This window comes from Epinephelus lanceolatus, chromosome 7 (genome assembly GCF_041903045.1).
Source record: "Epinephelus lanceolatus isolate andai-2023 chromosome 7, ASM4190304v1, whole genome shotgun sequence".
Lineage (NCBI taxonomy): Eukaryota > Metazoa > Chordata > Actinopteri > Perciformes > Serranidae > Epinephelus > Epinephelus lanceolatus.
This window is the reverse complement of record NC_135740.1, coordinates 46894616-46917726: the sequence shown is the minus strand read 5'-3', so window position 1 is coordinate 46917726 and position 23111 is coordinate 46894616. Positions and strand designations below refer to the sequence as shown.

At 36.7% G+C, this 23111-nt stretch overlaps 1 protein-coding gene across 1 annotated transcript in view; it reads left to right on the top strand.

The window, feature by feature from the left end:
- The window catches only part of emx3 (empty spiracles homeobox 3), a 41923-nt gene that overhangs the window by 4497 nt on the left and 14315 nt on the right, over positions 1-23111 (top strand). The window contains exon 2 of the mRNA XM_033618411.2: positions 13286-13470. Within this exon, the coding sequence (XP_033474302.2) occupies positions 13286-13470 (185 nt within the window). The remainder of the gene's footprint in view (positions 1-13285; positions 13471-23111) is intronic.

The window sequence follows — 23111 nt, the reverse complement described above, 5'->3', positions numbered from 1 at the left end:
TTTGTATTTCAAGTTTTCTGAAATTATATATTTAAATATGCAAATGAGGCTTTATCTAATTACAGATGCACTTTCCAGAAAAAAATGAACTAAAGTAATGTTTTTATAGATGTTGATCTGAAAGAAGAAATGTTTGTTATTTATGAGGAGGAGGAGGAGGAGGAGGAGGAGGAGGAGGAGGAGCAGAGACAGAGAGGAATGTCAAATTATTTTCTAAGCCGTGGGGAGGGACTGTTTTATTTTATCTTTATCTTGGCTGAGGGGTTTACACACATTTAAATGGTTATATTTTGTTTTTATTTTACAGCTGATTTTTAAAGAAAATGTGTCTTCAAAAATTAGAAATGAGCTTTTTCAAGTTTTGGTGATTTCGTTTTTATTTTTAAACCTTCAAACATCAGAGGAGAAGTTTTACAAATCAAATGTGTGGTGGAGTCCAACAGTCACAGCTCAGCTTTGTAGCTTTGTAGCTTTGTAGCTTCAGTGAGTCAAAATGAAACAAACAAACCCTGAGGCTCGGGGCCCACACGGGGCCACGAGGTGTTTGTTGGAGGGTCCCAACAGGAAGTTAGTTAGTGAAGTTTAGAAGCTCAAAGCTGCTCATCAACTCTGCAGATATCTGTCAGCTCATCACACACACACACACACACACACACACACACACACACGCACACTCTTCAAAGGTCAGATTTTTTCCTCTGAGAAGAAACAAACTGATTCATTGGGACTCAATCTGCCGTCATATTAAATATCACTCTGAATATTAATATCTGTATCTTAGAATCTGAACGCAGAAATCAGCTGACAGTAAAAACAACATTTAAAGGTCTTAACAGACTTAATTCAGAAAAAAACACAACATTATTTTTTTTACACAAAGAGTTAAATCTTATTAATGAACAAAGTGAAGCTTTAAATCACTGTATTTATATTTTACACTGTGTTTGTTATCACGACTCAAACTATCCTTAATATCAGTACAACGCACCATAAGATGATTGTATCCATATTTACACAGGATTTAATTTTCCAGGGACGCTCGGCTCCATCGTCTGCTCCAGTGGACCAATATTTTGGAAAAAATCCAGAGTAAAGTCTGTTAATATTTAATTTGATATTTTGCCATGCGTCAGTAATTAAACATCTCATTTACACTTTAAACATAAATTATGAACTTTAACGACATGATTAACAGACTGAAACTTTGTGTTTCCTCCTCGCCTCATGGTCACTGCTGTCAATGAAGGGGGCGTGGCTCCACTGTAGTCCACTGTACATGATGTGGAGCTCTGTGATTGGTTCATAGACGTCCTGTCAGATAAGTCTGTGCGTCGGGGCGGAGTCAGACGACAGAAGTCATCTAAACATCCTACAGAAGTTCTAACTGTTGGAATCGAGTTCAGACGTTAACGACGCTCTGATTTGAATAATTATAACAAACATTTTCAGTGTTTGTGACCTGCGTCAAGTCTCAGCATCACAAGTGTGTGAGTCAAACACTGGACTGTGATTGGCTCCAGACTGGCTGTGATGTCATAAATCCTGCAGAGAAAAACGAACTGTACAACTCCAGTGAGCGACGCAGAACACAGGATAGAGTCGATGAGACGTCTGCTGGCGTCATCACCTGTGACAACACGTTGGTCCGTCTCTAAATACGGTCTGACTTCCTGTCTGTGACTCTCAGCTCACAGCTCATTGGTTCCTTCTGACGACACAAGTCTCTAAAACACAAAGTTCCACTCAGATCAGCTGAAGCTTTACGACAAATCTCACAGATCAATAAGATTATTGTCTTTATTCATTCAGTCACTTTTATTTTAGTATCTGTCCACTTTTGGTCCGTCTGTCAACACGCTGTTATTTCACGACAAAACAAAACAACACAGAACAAAACAAAATAAAAACCAGTTCCCCAGATTAAACTTTGGACTCATATTTGTGGTGGAGATAATTCTGCAAAAGATAAGATTTTACAATGTCACAAATTTATTTATTTATTTACTTATTTGTTTATCAGATGATGCAGCTGGCTGTTGTTGTTGTTGTTGTTGTTGTTGTTGAGCTCCTGAAAAGAAAGTCGACTTCAAAGTGTCCGTCTCAAATGAATAAAGACCCCACATCAGTGAAATATCTGACATTACTCAATAATATTTAATCACAACATTTAAAAGCTGATTTATTTCTTTATATCAACGACTGGTTTTAACTGTTTATTATCAACTTATATTTAAAATTGTGACTCTTGATATTTTTTCTGGAATTAAAGTATAAAAAGAATGATTAATTGTAATGTTTAAAAAAGTCTCAGTAATTTCTAAAACCATCTGATCACTGTAGTTTTTATCAGACAGACAGAAGGAGACAGTCACTGTGTTGGGGACTATTTTCAGTGGTGGATTAATCCACATTTGGAGCTGTAGTGCGGCCCCGTCACCACAGTAAATGTCACAATTGTACATTTCTACAAACCACAGAAACGTCACATTTGTACGTTATTATGCTGCAGGTCTGTTAAAACTTTGTGTTACCATAGTAACGTTAAAGTTTGTGTTCGTCAGATTCACACAGTCTTTTTCTCAGTAAAACTTAAACACAGTTTGTTTTGTTTTTAGGTTTATTTCCTAAAGTTTCAGTTGACCTGGTGTCTGAGGCCTCAGCCCCAATGTTTTATGAACAGACCTAAATCATTAAAGGCTGTATATATATATTTTGTTAAAAATGAGAATAGACTTAATAATGATAATAATAATAATAATAAAAAACCCTGGATCTAATCATTTTGTTCATACATAAAGCCCACAAAAATCTATTTTTGATTTTAATTTCAATGACAGCAGTGTCAAATTATTCTGTGTCTGCTCCGTACTGATCACTAACAACTACTAATATTTTTAATGTCACAGTTCATCATTCATCTGGAAACTAAATCTTACAGGAAGTGAGCAGTGAGCTCTCAGGTGAAAGTCCAGTGTTTGTTTGACCCTTCCTGTCCTACAGGGACGTTCTGGTTCTTTCCACCACAGTAGTTCTCTGCACATTCTGCCGGTGTGTTTCATGACGCCATGAAAGCTGCCGTTATGAGTCTGTATGTGACGCTCAGATCTCGACACAGAGTTGGGAATGAAAACAGGTTTTTGGTTTCTTGGTTGAAACTGAACAAATGTGCTGCAGTAAGGAAAGCTGATGTTGATGTTGTCGGTTCCTGCAGACCTCAGATCTGTTGCGTTTGTCTGCTGTGTCACAGACATGTTTCTTTATGTTTCAGCGTCTCTGTGGTCAAAGTGTGGAGATGTTCCAGCACAAAAAGCTCTCAGTTAGAAAAACATCATGTTTGGGCTCAAATACACAGTTTGAATGGTGCAGTCCGGACTGGAGACGCAGCAACGTCTCTCAGAAACAGCTGGATTAGTTTGTTAGCGTTGAACAGTCTGCAGCTCTGCAGGTGCCTCACTGTCCACCACCCGCTCCACCTCCTGAAGGAGTCGGCTCAGATACTACGCCACTTTAGAAATGTTGATATGAAACATAACAAGTTTGTGGTTTGCAGAAACGTACGATACCAACATGTCCTCTGAGCTGGTTCAGTGTCTGTGGTGATGAAGGACTGTCAGGCTGTGGTCGATCTGAGCTGCGTCCACACGGAGCTGAGTTACCTGTCGCTGTTAGCTCTGTCCTCCTCCTCCTCCTCCTCCTCCTCCTCCTTCTTTCCCACAGACACATTTGTGTTCATTATCTGAAGTGGCTGTCAGCCTCCAGTCAGCTCTGTCTCTTGTTCCGTCTCATCAGAGGGTCTCAACCTGTGGTCTGGGGACAACCAGAGGTCCTTGAAGGGACTCCAGGGGTCCTTGAAGGGACTCCAGGGTTGCTCCAGGCAGCTGAATCTTACCTCTCTTCATTTAGTTCCTGCTCCTCAGATTTTTTTTCCCCTCCATGAACTTTGACCCTGAAACTTTCTGATCATTTTCAGTCTGCAGAGACGCGTCTTTGTGTCCGTCCAGGCGGCAGAGGACAAACTCTCACCCTCTCTCTTCATATAGTGACTGTGTGACACTCTGACGTCACTGAACTCACCTCTATAGTTTGTTTCTGTACATTTACATGTTCGTCCGGCTGAACGCTGCTGATGTCTCATAATCAGACACGTCAACAATAAGAGGAGAGTCAGCTGAGCAGACGCTAGCTGGGAATAAAACTGATCCAGTTCCCTCACTGCAGTAAAAGTACTAATACCACACAGTGACAGTAATCTATTACAGTAAAATGTTCCTTCAGTAAAATGTAGTTAAATTACAAAGTTACTAATCAGTGTAACTCTGGTTCTACACGTTGCAGTTTGGCCTCTAACTGCGGTGGCGGACGCAGAAACATGAATGTCTCTATCTAGAGTCAGTGTGTGGTTTGTCCGCTCTGGGCTACTGTAGAAACATGGCGGTGCAACATGGTGATCTGTGTAGACGAGGACCTGCTGCCTGTGGAGATATAAACAGCTCATTCTGAGGGAACAGAAACACAATGAAACACTTTACACTTTAAATCAAAACACTGGAGCTTTAATGTGTCTGTTATTATATTATATCTGACCTCATTACATGATGCGTTAATGTAACAGCAGGATCAGTTGTTGAGGTGGAATTCAGTTTAAACTATTAACTCATGATCATTTTTATTATGGATTAATTGATTGATTGATTGGTTTGTAACAACAGTAAAAATAGTGAGAAATGTTGATCAGAATGTGAAGTGACCTCAATATGATCACTAATACACACACATATATATATATATATATATATATATGCAAATTATTAACATTATCGCTGAAACATTATGAACTATTATTCTTTGTGTCGAGTACTTTTACTGTTGGAACTTTAAGTTCATATTGATGCTGAGATTTCTGAACGCAGCACTTTCAGATGTCTCTTCACACAGTTTAAAAGTCTGAGGAGGCTTTGTAAGATTGTTTGTTTGTTTAAAAACAAAAAACAACAGATATTTGTTGTCAGAATATTTGTTCATTTGTTCATCACCAGACGTTGAGTCAAAGTGAGTCCAGACTGTTTGAACAGTTTTATTCTGAAGATTTATCAGGACGATGTTGAGGATAATCAGGACATGACATTTTCATGTTGTCCCATCCCGAGGTGTGTGTGTGTGTGTGTGTGTGTGTGTGTGTGTTTGTGTGTGTCTGACAGGTCTGGACTTGTTGTCAGTGCCAGGGGAGCCTGATGTGCCATCTGCCCCAACAACCCTCCTCCTCCTCCTCCTCCTCCTCCTCCTCCTCCTCCTCCTCCTCTCTTCGCCCTCCTCCTCCTCCTCCTCCTCCTCCTCCTCCTCTGTGTCATACTTGAGCTCTTTCCAGTCCTGAAAGGGAAGCGATGCTCCTCAAACACACTTCACCTGCAGATCATCCTGTTTGTCACCAGGTGTAACGTTGGTGTTTCGTCATCAGCTGTTTGTGTGTTTTCCTGCGAAAACTAAAGCACCTGAATTCGTACATGTCCCGTGTGATGATGAGCCAGTACTTCACGTATAACCCACGTGTTTTGAAAGGCCACGATCACAATGTGCTGATGGGAGCAAACAAGGAAGCAGTGCTGAGGGTTTGTGAGGACGCAGACAGGCTGGGTGGGAGCTTCCTCTGGAGTCACATGTTCAGATGGAGTCATTTTAAGGTTGGTCCTTAAAAGCTCAGACCAGCCTGAGCCGAGTTTAAAGGCAGGAGTTTGTACTGACGTGTTTTATATCAGTGTTTAGATGATGTGTTTGTGAAGTCCTGATCACCTGACTGATCAATGAGATGTGGATTATTCTGCACGAGTTGTGTGAAACTGATGGTTTGACACTGTTTTGCTGTTGTTAAATGTCGAGCTCGTTCAGTTCAGTTTATGAAGAACGTTCACCTTTTTGGATTCTCTGTTCATCAAAATGTAACACTTGATCTACAAATGATCATTTCCTTTAATGTTTCTGATGCGTTTGTAACCAACAGTAGAAGAAGAAGTGGGTCGTTAGCATTAGCAACGTTAGCAGCATTAGCAACATTAGCAGCATTAGCAGCATTAGCCTGCATCTGTTTACATTTCTCTTCTTGTGTCATCACAGCAGCTGCAGCAGTTTGTCAGTGAAGAGTCTGACAGGAAGTGTGTCCTCGTCTCTGCTTCGTTTTGTTTCTGCAGATTTCAGATTTTTATCTTCGTGAGCTTCAGATTCAGAGTTTTAATTCTGATTCTGAGTTTTGAGCTGAAACAGTTCAACATTCTTCTGTCTGCAGCCTGAAACATTCAGTGACACCCAAACCAAGAATCAGTTTTCACCTCATTTACAGCGACTTTCTCGTGATATGAAGTGAATCTAAGATCAGAGATGACGAGGATAAACAGTGTTAGTTAGTTAAAGATGGAGTGTTGGAACCTCTGAATGTTTCTCCTGGTTTGAAACACATTTTGTTGAAAGACAGTCGCTGGATGAATCCTGACAGATGTGCAGATGTGCAGATGTGCAGGTTCATCATGAGTCTCCTGCTGCAGTTTGTCTGTCTGGATCTTTTCTGTCTCTCTTTGTCTGATGGTTTCATGTCTGCAGCAACTAGAACTTGTGCAACTCTGAGTCAAAGTTTTGGTCCTGGTCTAATTACACACACACACACACACACACACACATACAAAAAATAATTAAAAAAACTAAAAATCAAACAGAACATAAATTAGATGCAGAAGTAGAATCAGTTCAGTGTTACAAATAATGTCAGCAATGTGTGTGTGTGTGTGTGTGTGTGTGTGTGTGTGTGTGTGTGTGTGTGACGGTGTGTTCATGTACTGACTCGTACAGGTTTAAATATGTTGCATTGCACCATTACACTGTTGCACCATGGGTAAATTACAGGTCTGTGACTGTGACACACTGCAGGGGTCCTCTCTGCTTCAGTGTCTAAACTACAGCAGAGACAGAACGACAGTGTGCACGCTGTGTGTGCAGCATATATGAACATATATGTGAGTGTATATAAATCATGTCTCAGGTGAAATCAGGTGACGCTGGAGACTATTTGGTTGATCACCAGGAAAACCACCTTAAATTCTGAATGCCACCTTAAATGTTAATTTAAGGTCTTGTTATGTTTCTCTGCCGTAAATCTGATGATGAGATCGTCAAACTTCTCGGCCGTGCTCTGTTGCTGCCTGTTTCATCGGTGCCACAACGTGTGTGTGTGTGTGTGTGTGTGTGACAGTGACGGCTCATTCAGAAACACTATGTCTGATGGACTCACTCTCTAATATCTTTAAGTGACACATGTGTCGTATGAGAGGAGGAGGAGGAGGAGGAGGAGGAGGAGGAGGCGCACAGTGACACAAGTCATGATTTTATGGCTCCTGGTTTCATCCTGTCTGTTTGGTGTGTGTGAGTGTGTGTCAGTGTGCAGACGACTTCTGGGGAAGAGATGGAGATGTTGGTATTTATTCAGAGGTCGAGGCAGGTTCAAGGTCACCAGTTTGACATTGGTTCAGTCTCCACCCTCTAACAGCAGCCCTGCAGGCGGCTGTGGGAGGAGTCATCCCTCATTTTGAAACCAAAGTCTGAGATCAGCTGGTCTCATAGTTTGGGAGCCAGCATGTGATGAAAAAAAGCACACTATGACTTTTATTGTGACAAACTTTGCTGCAACTTTTTAAAACGACCTTGACACATAATTCTGACATTTTATTATTGACGGTGTTTTAATGACTTTCAGATCGTTTTTATACCAGTAAATGACAAACGTGCATCGCACTCATGTTACATTATTGTTTCCACTTCTGAACCCAGTTGAAACTCGGAGACGGCACAGACAGTGTTGGACAGTAACTGAACCCACAGCAGTCGCACACGGGAGAAGTTTTCCTGGTGAGCTGTCTCCCAGAAAGCCCCTTCTGACAGACATCTGTTCATTTTAACCCAGACCACAACTTTTTTCTAACCCTTAACCAAACTAAACTTAACCCTTAACTGACAGAAGAGTTTCAGAGCTGATGTTTCTCTGCAGCAGATCATTTGTCTCACTTTAAACTCACTTTATTTTTGTGTCGTTTGTTGGTTGTTTCCGGCTGTTTTCACTTCTTGGACTCAAACCGAACCCGCTGAGCGACTCTGACCTCTGACCTCTGACCTGTGGACTCCATGTCGTTGTTACATTAAAGCTTCGTCTCGTCTCATTTGACATTCAACAGAAATCAACCGTCACATTTGCAAGCGGAGCTCCTCCATCAGCCACGGCTCCCAACTGCGGCTTTGCATATGAATATCACTTTACACACGCTAACGTTGGCTAACAGGCGTGAGCACGCGTCGGCTCTCTGCACGCCATCATTGTCCTCCTCGCCTCCTCGAAGCCGCCGAGCAACCGACTTTTTTGCGTGCGGCGTGTCGACGGTGGCGGCTCCTTTCAGCCGAGCTGCAGCGGTTGAGGAAACTTTGTTTTTATGTAAAATATTATTGTGACATTCACGTTTGATTTTAATAAGCGGTCAGAAACGTGAAGCAGATGTTTGATGTGGGTTTGAAGCGAAAGCGACGACACAAAGAGAAACTCAATGTCCATTTTTACCGACTTAGTTTCAGACGGATTTACTGAACGTCGTCACGTCTAATAAACAAATTAGTGTCTGTGTCTTTAACGTGTGAAAATCTGAGTGGTCAGAAATGAAAGCCTTTAAACACTGAAGGAAAATCAGAAACACCACAGAGGGAAGATAGCGTGCAGACAGACAGTGTGTCGCTGTCAGCAGGAAAATGTTCCTGAGGGTGCAAAATAAGTTTTAATGTTGTCGCAGGTTCAGGTTTTTGTATTTATATTTCTGTGGTTTGCATCTTTAACTGAACTGTAAATGGCTCCAGCTGTGTGGATAAAGAACAAAGTACTTTCCTCTGAAGTGAATGACGACATTATTTAATAACTGTATATACTTAATTTACATATTACAAGTAAACAATTTCATTTTATTTTATTTTTATCCTGCAGATTATTTTTCTTTATAAGAAATCGTCCGTCACAAGTTACCAGATGTTTTATTTTGTAAAAAGATATTTAAAGTTAATTGAGATATAAAACAGAGAGAAAAAGAAAAAAACACATTTTAAGAAGCAAATATTTGACATTCTGCTTTGAAAATGTCTCAAACAATTAGTTGATGATTAAAATTTAGTTAATAATCGACCAGTAATTTCTATTTTCTCTGATGAACATCGTCCAGTTTCCTCTGTTTTTCAGATTTTAGATTTTGTTTTATTGTCATTGTACAAACATACAATGAAATCCAGGTGCACTCATGGGCCGGGCTCATATATAGAAATAACAAATAGTAATAAAAATAAATAAATAAATGCCTCCGTTCACATTCTACACATTTGCACATGTTATACACTCTGCCAACGTATGCAGTTAAAATGGGATTTAAATAAAATGCTCATGCAGATTATTGCACATGAAATAAGTTATAAAAGAACTGTCCTGTGTTTTAGTGAGGTCAGAGGTCAGAGGTCAGAGTGGTGACGACTGTGGGGTTCAGACTGTTGATGGAGCTGTAGTGTTTTTGGAGGCCAGCAGGTCAAACAGCTGATGAGCAGGATGGAACGAGTGTTTCATGATGTTGTGTGTTTTCTGCAGCGGGAGGTGAAGGTGTCGTCCAGGGCAGCAAGCTGTTGATGTCTGATGATCTATGCAGATTTTATGAGTTTCTGCTGAGGCGTTTTATCCACCGCACCGCACAGAGACGCCGTATGTGAGGATGCTGTCAGTGGAGCGGCGGCAGAACGACACCAGAAACTGTTGTGACGGGTTCAGTGTCCCGAGCGTCCTCAGGATGTACAGACGCTTCTTGTTAGTCGTCCATGAGAGGTCCTCTGAAATGTGTGTGTGTGCCAAGGAATTTACAGCTGATCAACCTCTCACACATATTTCTACATCTTTAGCCTGTGTAATAAATATGTGAATTCTTATTAATGTCACATGTTAAATGTTATTACGACAGACGTGTTTGTGACAGTGAGACGATGTTTCTCTGTGTGAACTGACCCAGTTTTTGTTTTTAGAAACACTGATGACATCATCATGGCTGTGGTCAAACGCTGAGTCAGACTTCAGTCACACACACACACACACACACACCTTCCTTTGAGTTAAAGGAAGTCCAAACAATCGAACCCACTGCTGCTGCGACAGGATGCAGCCTTTGTCCCCACTCCACCTGCTGAGCTATTGGGCGTCCCCAAACAAGAACAATTTATTATATTTTTTAATAATGTTATTAACAATAACACATTGGAGTTATATAGTGCTTTTCTGGATACTCAGATGCTTCACAGAGAACAACAAAATACTTGATAAGAGGGGAAACAATGCAGAGAGGGAGGATGGAGGATGGAGGCAGTGTTAAAGAGGTGTGTTCTGGTGAGTGGGTTCAGGTTGTGGAGAGCTTTACAGGTGATGATGAGGAGTGTGAGGTGGATATGCTGGGGGATGGGGAGCCAGTGGAGGTGATGAAGGACGAAGGTGATGTGGTCACAGGTGTGTGAGGAGACGAGCAGCTAAAGTCTGGATGTAGTTTGTTGAGAGTGTTGATGACCCGTAGAGGAGACTGTCTCAGTCTGCAGTGATGAATGGCTGTAAAGCAGAGGGATGGATGGGGTGGGTGGTGTTTCTGAGATGGAGGACGCTGATGTGTTTGATGTGTTGGTCAGAGGAGAGGGTTCGATCAAAGATGGAGGTCACAGACATGAGGGGAGGAGAGCACAGTGTTGACGCAGAGGGAGGAGCTATAGGTGGATTTCTGTGATTATTTTAATGTAAGATGAAGATGTAATGTAAGATGTTCATACACACACGTGCATATTTACCTTTAACAAATCTGCCGAAACAGAGATCTCCATTGTCACTGATTTTCCTAAAAGTCAGGAAGTAACAGTCAGACTGGTGTTGGTTGTCTCAAAGCTTTTAAATGTTGAACTGTTTTAAATGATCTTGTTTTTGTGCCCTCAAATGAATATTTGTCAGACTGGTGATTTATTCATTTTAAAAAGGGCTCTTATCTGTTTCTGTAAATCAACTCTTCACATAAACTGTTCAATACTTTAATGGATAAATGATCTGTATCATCGTTCTCTGCCGGTCTGTCTTCTCTCTGTCTGCTTTCACTTCTTCAGCTGTTTGAGGGTCAAAGTTCAACTCAAATTATTTTCAGCTGCCTGTCGCTTGGGGTAAAATTCAGAGTTAATATTCTCCTAAAAAGAAAAGGATAATAACTGTAAAGACCGTCAGCTGCAAATATAAGATCAATAACATTTAGACTGAAAGTAAATTAATAGAGTTTATTTTGTGATTTTACTCCCATCACTATAAAACAGTCACACGTTTCATCATCATCAAATTTTCCTGATTGATTTAAGATTCAAGTTTTGTGCGAAGTGCTAAAATCCTCAATACTTTCCTTCGTTTAAGAAGCGACTCCTGCAGCACTCTGTGCCACAGAATTTGTACCTGAGGAACTAAAGTTGCTGATAAAAACAGAAAACTGTTTCTTTTTATAGCGGAGGGATCGACAGTATCAGGAGTTAATATTTGTGGAAACAGGACTCAATGAAAACTGTTTGATGAAATGCTGATGTTCTTAATTGTCACAAAAATGAGAGCGGAGTGGAAACATTTGACTGCAGGACAATCACTGAAGAATCTGCCACAGTTAGAGGATAAAATAAAAGGTTAGGTTCACTGATACATGCTGATATTGTATGAGGTGAAATGTTCAGAGACTTGGCTTCATCTTGATTGTCTCCTACTTCTGAGCCCGTCAACTCCAACTGTCTGAAAAATGATTTCTCAGTCTGCACTATATGCTGATTCTTCAAACTGCTCAAGACGACTCGTATGAACTCCCTGAGGTGTTTGAAGAGGCCGAGGATGACGAAAAGCACACTAACATCTTATTAAACTAAGTCACCAGAATAAATGTCTTTGTACGTTTCTATAAACCACAGATACGTTGCATTGCTACGTCATTATGTTGCAGATAGTTTGAAACTTTTTTAACGTCATATTTAGGCACAAAAACACTCACAGTGAGGAAAAGATCATGTTGTGACTTAAATATCTGGTTTGTGGCACAAACCCTGAGCACAGATGTGTCGGTAAAAACAATCTGGTTTTGTTTGTTGGTGTCAAACATTGGTCTGCAGCTGCAGGCGTCTCACCCAAAGTCAGTGCAGATGATTTTATTCATTTAACACATTTTTCACCAGGTGAGTCCCGCTGACTTTAGGAAGACCTGGCAGCACATGGAAAGTTACAGCCAAACAACACCACAATAAAAACATAAAATATTCACAGTAACATGTAGAAATATTAGAACACCTGCACACAATGACAAGAACCAACTGATTCACTCATCCTTTAAAGTTAAGCAGAGATTTTTCATGTAGTTTCTCGTTCTGAAGGTTACTCCAGGTCACAGAAGCAGAGCACAGGAAATCTTTGTCTCCCAGCTCAGTCCGAGAACCAGGAACAGACAAAACAAAACTAAGTCCTGAGATCTCAGACTGTAGCAGAACTGCTTCACTATAGAAACGTTGATAGGAGACAGATGAAACGTACCAGTGTAACGTATCCGTGATTTCCACAAACGTTCAATACCAACATTTTTCTCTAGTGACTGGACTGATCCAGTCACCAGAGAAAAATGAATCTTAGAGTCTCAGTCTCACTCCAACAATGATCAATAAATATGTATAAAAAAGAAAAAACAAAACACCAGTAACCCAGCTGATCCAAGAAGGTTTTTAAAGAGTTGATTTAACTTAAGAAGCTACTGAGATACAGTAAGTACAGCACTTATGTATAATACTTGAGTAAATGTATTCAGTTACTTTCCATTACTGGACTCTGCTAAACTTGGACGATCACTGACGGTGATAAAACGACAGATTTGGTTGTTTTCATAGCGTGAACATTTAAATTGAGCATTTATATACCAACTTTAACTTACTGTTTTTCATCTGTGTAAATATCTTGATCACTTTATCGCTGTCTCACACCACTGCAGAGTTCATCCTGCAGTGATTCAGTTCACAACAGGGGAAAGTAAAGTGTCTAAGTTTTGTTGTTCTGTCTTTATTTTTTCAGCTCTTCTGGTAGAACGATTCAACAAATGTGATATTTATATTCAGTTCCTGTTCCTGTAAACATGTGGGGCAGGTGTCACTACAGATTATTGTTTCTTAATCGCTGTGTTTGTTTGTTTGTGTTTGTGTTCAGGGGACGACAGCAGTCCAGAGAACCTGCTGCTTCATGGTCCGTTCTCCAGAAAACCCAAAAGGATCCGGACAGCGTTCTCGCCCTCTCAGCTGTTGCGCTTAGAACGAGCATTTGAAAAAAATCACTATGTCGTCGGAGCCGAGAGGAAGCAGCTGGCCAGTGGGTTGTGTCTGACTGAGACACAGGTAAGCATCATGGGAAACTAAGGAGGACGACATGCTATACTATGACTTTTTTTCATGGTTTTTGATGACATACTATACTGTGACGTTTTTTTTTTTATACTTTTTGGCGACATGCTATACTATGACTTTTTTTCATGGTTTTTGACGACATAATATACTATGACGTTTTTTTTTTAATAGTTTTTGGCGACATGCTATACTATGACTTTTTTTCATGGTTTTTGATGACATACTATACTGTGACGTTTTTTTTTTTATACTTTTTGGCGACATGCTACACTATGACTTTTTTTCATGGTTTTTGACGACATAATATACTATGACGTTTTTTTTTTAATAGTTTTTGGCGACATGCTATACTATGACTTTTTTTCATGGTTTTTGATGACATACTATACTGTGACGTTTTTTTTTTTATACTTTTTGGCGACATGCTACACTATGACTTTTTTTCATGGTTTTTGACGACATAATATACTATGACGTTTTTTTTTAAATAGTTTTTGGCGACATGCTATACTATGACTTTTTTTCATGGTTTTTGACGACATGCTATAATGTGACGTTTTTTTTTTATAGTTTTTGGCGACATGCTATACTATGACTTTTTTTCATGGTTTTTGACGACATGCTATACTGTGACGTTTTTTTTTATAGTTTTTGGCGACATGCTATACTATGACTTTTTTTCATGGTTTTTGACGACATACTATACTGTGACGTTTTTTTTTTATAGTTTTTGGCGACATGCTATACTATGACTTTTTTTCATGGTTTTTGACGACATGCTATACTGTAACGTTTTTTTTTTATAGTTTTTGGCGACATGCTATACTGTGACGTTTTTTTTTTATAGTTTTTGGCGACATGCTATACTATGACTTTTTTTCATGGTTTTTGATGACATGCTATACTGTGACGTTTTTTTTTTATAGTTTTTGGCGACATGCTATACTATGACTTTTTTTCATGGTTTTTGACGACATACTATACTGTGACGTTTTTTTTTTATAGTTTTTGGCGACATGCTATACTATGACTTTTTTTCATGGTTTTTGACGACATGCTATACTGTGACGTTTTTTTTTTATAGTTTTTGGCGACATGCTATACTATGACTTTTTTTCATGGTTTTTGATGACATGCTATACTGTGACGTTTTTTTTTTATAGTTTTTGGCGACATGCTATACTATGACTTTTTTTCATGGTTTTTGATGACATACTATACTGTGACGTTTTTTTTTTTATACTTTTTGGCGACATGCTATACTATGACTTTTTTTCATGGTTTTTGACGACATAATATACTATGACGTTTTTTTTTTAATAGTTTTTGGCGACATGCTATACTATGACTTTTTTTCATGGTTTTTGATGACATACTATACTGTGACGTTTTTTTTTTTATACTTTTTGGCGACATGCTACACTATGACTTTTTTTCATGGTTTTTGACGACATAATATACTATGACGTTTTTTTTTTAATAGTTTTTGGCGACATGCTATACTATGACTTTTTTTCATGGTTTTTGATGACATACTATACTGTGACGTTTTTTTTTTTATACTTTTTGGCGACATGCTACACTATGACTTTTTTTCATGGTTTTTGACGACATAATATACTATGACGTTTTTTTTTTAATAGTTTTTGGCGACATGCTATACTATGACTTTTTTTCATGGTTTTTGACGACATGCTATAATGTGACGTTTTTTTTTTATAGTTTTTGGCGACATGCTATACTATGACTTTTTTTCATGGTTTTTGACGACATGCTATACTGTGACGTTTTTTTTTATAGTTTTTGGCGACATGCTATACTATGACTTTTTTTCATGGTTTTTGACGACATACTATACTGTGACGTTTTTTTTTTATAGTTTTTGGCGACATGCTATACTATGACTTTTTTTCATGGTTTTTGACGACATGCTATACTGTGACGTTTTTTTTTTATAGTTTTTGGCGACATGCTATACTATGACTTTTTTTCATGGTTTTTGATGACATGCTATACTGTGACGTTTTTTTTTTATAGTTTTTGGCGACATGCTATACTATGACTTTTTTTCATGGTTTTTGATGACATACTATACTATGACTTTTTTTTTATATAGTTTTTGGCGACATGCTATACTATGACTTTTTTCATGGTTTTTGATGACATGCTATACTGTGACGTTTTTTTTTAAATAGTTTTTGGCGACATGCTATACTATGACTTTTTTTCATGGTTTTTGATGACATACTATAATGTGACGTTTTTTTTATAGTTTTTGGCGACATGCTATACTATGACTTTTTTTCATGGTTTTTGATGACATACTATACTGTGACGTTTTTTTAATAGTTTTTGGACGACATGCTATACTATGACTTTTTTCATGGTTTTTGACGACATGCTATACTATGACTTTTTTTCATGGTTTTTGATGACATACTATACTGTGACGTTTTTTTTTTATACTTTTTGGCGACATGCTATACTATGACTTTTTTTCATGGTTTTTGATGACATACTATAATGTGACGTTTTTTCATAGTTTTTGGCGACATGCTATACTATGACTTTTTTTCATGGTTTTTGATGACATACTATACTGTGACTTTTTTCATGGTTTTTGATGACATGCTATACTATGACTTTTTTTCATGGTTTTTGATGACATACTATAATGTGATGTTTTTCTTTATAGTTTTTGACGACATGCTATACTATGACTTTTTTTCATGGTTTTTGATGACATACTATAATGTGACGTTTTTTTTAATAGTTTTTGGCGACATGCTATACTATGACTTTTTTTCATGGTTTTTGATGACATACTATAATGTGACGTTTTTTTTAATAGTTTTTGACGACATGCTATACTATGACTTTTTTTCATGGTTTTTGATGACATACTATAATGTGACGTTTTTTTTAATAGTTTTTGGCGACATGCTATACTATGACTTTTTTCATGGTTTTTGATGACATACTATAATGTGACGTTTTTTTTAATAGTTTTTGACGACATGCTATACTATGACTTTTTTTCATGGTTTTTGATGACATACTATAATGTGACTTTTTTTTAATAGTTTTTGACGACATGCTATACTATGACTTTTTTTCATGGTTTTTGATGACATACTATAATGTGACGTTTTTTTTAATAGTTTTTGACGACATGCTATACTATGACTTTTTTTCATGGTTTTTGATGACATACTATAATGTGACGTTTTTTTTAATAGTTTTTGACGACATGCTATACTATGACTTTTTTTCATGGTTTTTGATGACATACTATAATGTGACGTTTTTTTTAATAGTTTTTGACGACATGCTATACTATGACTTTTTTTCATGGTTTTTGATGACATACTATAATGTGACGTTTTTTTTAATAGTTTTTGGCGACATGCTATACTATGACTTTTTTCATGGTTTTTGACGACATACTATACTGTGACGTATTTTTTGTAGTTTTTTGGCGACATGCTATACTATGACTTTTTTCATGGTTTTTGACGACATGCTATACTATGACTTTTTTCATGGTTTTTGATGACATACTATACTGTGACGTATTTTTTGTAGTTTTTGGCGACATGCTATACTATGACTTTTTTTCATGGTTTTTGATGACATGCTATACTATGACTTTTTTTCATGGTTTTTGACGACATGCTATACTATGACTTTTTTTCATGGTTTTTGATGACATACTATACTGTGACGTTTTTTTTATAGTTTTTGGCGACATGCTGTACTATGACTTTTTTCATGGTTTTTGACGACATGCTATACTATGACTTTTTTTCATGGTTTTTGATGACATGCTATACTATGACTTTTTTCATGGTTTTTGACGACATACTATACTGTGACGTTGTTTTTTTATAGTTTTTGGACGACATACTATACTATGACTTTTTTTCATGGTTTTTGACGACATACTATACTATGACTTTATTTCATAGATTTTGACGACATACTGTACTCTGACTTTTTTCATACATTTTGACGAGATACTATACTATGACGTCACTTATAGTTTTGGACGACACTCTATACGATGACTTTTTTCAATATTTTTGGATGACATACTATACTATGACTTATTTTCGTAGTTTTTGACGACATACTATATTATGACTTTTTTCATAATTTTTAGTGACATTCTATACTATGATGTTTTTTCATGGTTTTGGACAACATATGACTTTTTATGTTTTTGGACGACATGCTATACTATGACGTTTTTCATCATTTTTAATGACATACTATGCTATGACTTTTTGTCATAGTTTTGGACGACATACTATACTATGACTTTTTGTCATGGTTTTGGACGACATGCTACGCTACGACTTTTTGTCATGGTTTTGGACGACATGCTACGCTACGACTTTTTTGTCATGGTTTTGGACGACATGCTACACTATGACTTTTATTTCATGGTTCTTGACGACATACTATACTATGACGTTTTTTCATAGATTTTGACGAGATACTATACTATGACGTCCCTTATAGTTTTGGACGACATTCTATACGATGACTTTTTTTTATGGTTTTTGATGACATACTATACGATGACTTTTTTCATAGATTTTAACGACATACTATACTATGACTTTTTTTCATGGTTTTGGTCGACATGCTATAATGTGACTTTTTTTTCATAGTTTTTGATGACATACTGTACTATGACGTTTTTTCATAGTTTTTGACGACATACTATACTATGACTTTTTTTCACGACTTTTGACAACATACTATACTATGACTTTTTTCATAGATTTTAACGACATACTATACTATGACTTTTTTTCATGGTTTTGGTCGACATGCTATACTGTGACTTTTTTTTCATAGGTTTTGACGACATACTACACTATGACGTTTTTTCATGGTTTTGGTCGACATGCTATACTATGACTTTTTTTCACGACTTTTGACAACATACTATACTATGACTTTATTTCATACATTTTGACGACATACTATACTATGACATTTTTTCATACATTTTGACGACATACTATACTATGACATATTGAGACAATAATTGAGAATAAATTGTAACAATATAGGTAAGCAAAGTATCAGTATGTATTCCAGAACATCTCCCTGAATTATTTATTGTATAAATAAATGACTTTTGATAAATCAAAGCTATTAAAAAAAACCTAATCTCAAATCTAATCACTACATTAATCAGACATGAATAATTACGGGAGTCGATTGGACGACATACGACTTTTAATGGTTTTGGACGACATGTTTTACTATGACGTTTTTTCATAATTTTTAATGACATACTATGCTATGACTTTTTTTCATGGTTTTGGACGACATACGACTTTTCATGGTTTTGGACGACATGCTATACTATGACTTTTTTTCATGGTTTTGGACGACATGCTATACTATGACTTTTTTTCATGGTTTTGGACGACATGCTATACTATGACTTTTTTTATGGTTTCGGACGACATGCTATACTATGACTTTTTTTCATGGTTTTGGACGACATACTATGCTACGACTTTTTTTCATGGTTCTGTACGACATGCTATGCTACGACTTTTTTTCATGGTTTTGGATGACATGCTATGCTACGAATTTTTTTAATGGTTTTGGACGACATGCTATACTATGACGTTTTTTCATGGTTTTGGACGACATGCTATGCTATGACTTTTTTTATGGTTTTGGACAACATACTATACTATGACTTTTTTTCATGGTTTTGGACGATATACTATGCTACGACTTTTTTTCATGGTTTTGGACGACATACTATACTACGACTTTTTTTCATGATTTTGAACGACATACTATGCTACAACTTTTTTTCATGATTTTGGACGACATACTATACTGTGACTTTTTGTCATGGTTTTGGACGACATACTATGCTACGACTTTCTTTCATGGTTTTGGGTGACATGCTATACTGTGACTTTTTTTCATGGTTTTGGACGACATACTATGCTATGACTTTTTGTCATGGTTTTGGACGACATGCTATACTATGATTTTTTGTCATGGTTTTGGACGACATACTATGCTACGACTTTCTTTCATGGTTTTGGACAACATGCTATACTGTGACTTTTTTTCATGGTTTTGGACGACATACTATGCTATGACTTTTTGTCATGGTTTTGGACGACATGCTATACTATGACTTTTTGTCATGGTTTTGGGCGACATACTATGCTACGACTTTCTTTCATGGTTTTAGACAACATGCTATACTGTGACTTTTTTTCATGGTTTTGGACAACATACTATGCTACGAATTTTTTCATGGTTTTGGACGACATACTGTACTTCGACTTTTTTTCATTATTTTTGAAGACATGCTACACTACAACTTTTTTCATGGTTTTGGACGACATGCTATACTACGACTTTTTTTCATGGTTATGGACGACATGCTATACTATGACTTTTTTCATGGTTATGGACGACATGCTATACTATGCCTTTTTTTCATGTTTTTTGGACGACATGCTATACTATGACGTCCCTTATAGTTTTGGATGACATTCTGTACAATGACTTTTTCATAGTTTTTGACGACATGCCATACTATGATGTTTTTTCATAGTTTTTGACGAGATGCTATACTATGACGTTTTTTCATACTTTTTCACGACGTACTATACTATGACGTTTTTTCATAGTTTTTGATGACATACTACACTGTGACGTTTTTTCATAGATTTTGGACGACATGCTGTACTCTGATTTTTTTCATAGATTTTGACGAGATACTATACTATGACTTTTTGTCATGGTTTTGGACGACATACTATGCTATGACTTTTTGTCATGGTTTTGGACGACATACTACGCTATGACTTTTTGTCATGGTTTTGGACGACATGCTATACTGTGTTTTTTTTTCATGGTTTTGGACGACATACTATGCTACGACTTTCTTTCATGGTTTTGGACGACATACTATACTACGACTTTTTTTCATGATTTTGGACGACATGCTATACTATGACTTTTTTCATGGTTATGGACGACATGCTATACTATGCCTTTTTTTCATGTTTTTTGGACGACATGCTATACTATGACGTTTTTTCATAGATTTTGACGAAATACTATACTATGACGTCCCTTATAGTTTTGGATGACATTCTGTACAATGACTTTTTTCATGGTTTTTGACGACGTACTACACTATGACTTTTTTTTCATAGATTTTATTGATATACTATTCTATGACTTTTTCATAGTTTTTGACGACATGCCATACTATGATGTTTTTTCATACTTTTTGACGACATATTATACTATGATGTTTTTTCATAGTTTTTGACGAGATGCTATACTATGACGTTTTTTCATACTTTTTCACAACGTACTATACTATGATGTTTTTTCATAGTTTTTGACGACATACTGTACTATGGTGTTTTTTCATGGTTTTTCACAACATGGTATACTGTGACTTTTTTTTCATAGTTTTTGACAACATGCTATACTATGACTTTTTTTCATAGATTTTAACAACGTACTATACTATGACTTTTTTTATACATTTTGACGACATACTATACTGTGACTTTTTTCATAGATTTTAACGACATACTATACTATGACTTTTTTCATGGTTTTTGATGACATAGTACACTGTGACGTTTTTTCATAGATTTTGGACGACATGCTGTACTCTGATTTTTTTCATAGATTTTGATGAGATACTATACTATGACTTTTTGTCATGGTTTTGGACGACATACTACGCTATGACTTTTTGTCATGGTTTTGGACGACATACTATGCTATGACTTTTTGTCATGGTTTTGGACGACATACTACGCTATGACTTTTTGTCATGGTTTTGGACGACATACTATACTATGACTTTTTGTCATGGTTTTGGACGACATACTATGCTACGACTTTCTTTCATGGTTTTGGACGACATATTATGCTACGACTTTCTTTCATGGTTTTGGATGACATACTATGCTACGAATTTTTGTCATGGTTTTGGACGACATACTGTGCTACGACTTTCTTTCATGGTTTTGGATGACATACTATGCTATGACTTTTTGTCATGGTTTTGGACGACATGCTATACTATGACTTTTTGTCATGGTTTTGGACGACATACTGTGCTACGACTTTCTTTCATGGTTTTGGACGACATGCTATACTGTGACTTTTTTTCATGGTTTTGGACGACATACTACGCTACGACTTTCTTTCATGGTTTTGGACGACATACTATGCTACGATTTTTTTCATGGTTTTGGACGACGTACTATGCTACGACTTTTTTCATGGTTTTGGACGACATACTATGCTACGACTTTTTTCATGGTTTTGTATGACATACTGTACTTCAACTTTTTTTCATGATTTTGGATGACATGCTATACTACGACTTTTTTCATGGTTATGGACGACATGCTACACTACGACTTTTTTCATGGTTATGGACGACATGCTACACTACGACTTTTTTCATGGTTTTGGACGACATGCTACACTACGACTTTTTTCATGGTTTTGGACGACATGCTATACTACGACTTTTTTCATGGTTATGGACGACATGCTATACTACGACTTTTTTCATGGTTATGGACGACATGCTATACTATGACTTTTTTTCATGTTTTTTGGACGACATGCTATACTATGATGTTTTTTCATAGATTTTGACGAAATACTATACTATGACGTCCCTTATAGTTTTGGATGACATTCTATATAATGACTTTTTTCATGGTTTTTGACGACGTACTACACTATGACTTTTTTTTCATAGATTTTATTGACATACTATTCTATGACTTTTTCATAGTTTTTGACGACATGCCATACTATGATGTTTTTTCAGGTTTGACGACAAATTATACTGTGACTTTTTTCCATAGTTTTTGACGACATACTTTACTATGATGTTTTTTCAGTTTTTGGATGACATGCTATACTATGATGTTTTTTCATAGTTTTTGACGAGATGCTATACTATGACGTTTTTTCATAATTTTTCACGACGTACTATACTATGACGTTTTTTCATAGGTTTTGACGACATACTGTACTATGGCGTTTTTTCATGGTTTTTCACGACATGGTATACTGTGACTTTTTTTTTCATAGTTTTTGACAACATGCTATACTATGACTCTTTTTCATAGATTTTAACAACATACTATACTATGACATTTTTTCATACATTTTGACGACATACTATACTATGACATATTGAGACAATAATTGAGAATAAATTGTAACAATATAGGTAAGCAAAGTATCAGTATGTATTCCAGAACATCTCCCTGAATTATTTATTGTATAAATAAATGACTTTTGATAAATCAAAGCTATTAAAAAAAACCTAATCTCAAATCTAATCACTACATTAATCAGACATGAATAATTACGGGAGTCCAAGAATCAATTAAATCAATTAAAGTGTTCAGAGAGGAGCTACACAAAAATTACATTTTTCACAGAAATAAAGGAAAAAAAGTAATTATGAATCAATGAGTAAAAACCTTAAGAAAAATATAGCTGAACAAAACATGTTTTTTTTTCTAGTAAAAAAAAGTCATACAAAATTTCATAAAATTACATAAATAAATACAAGTCAA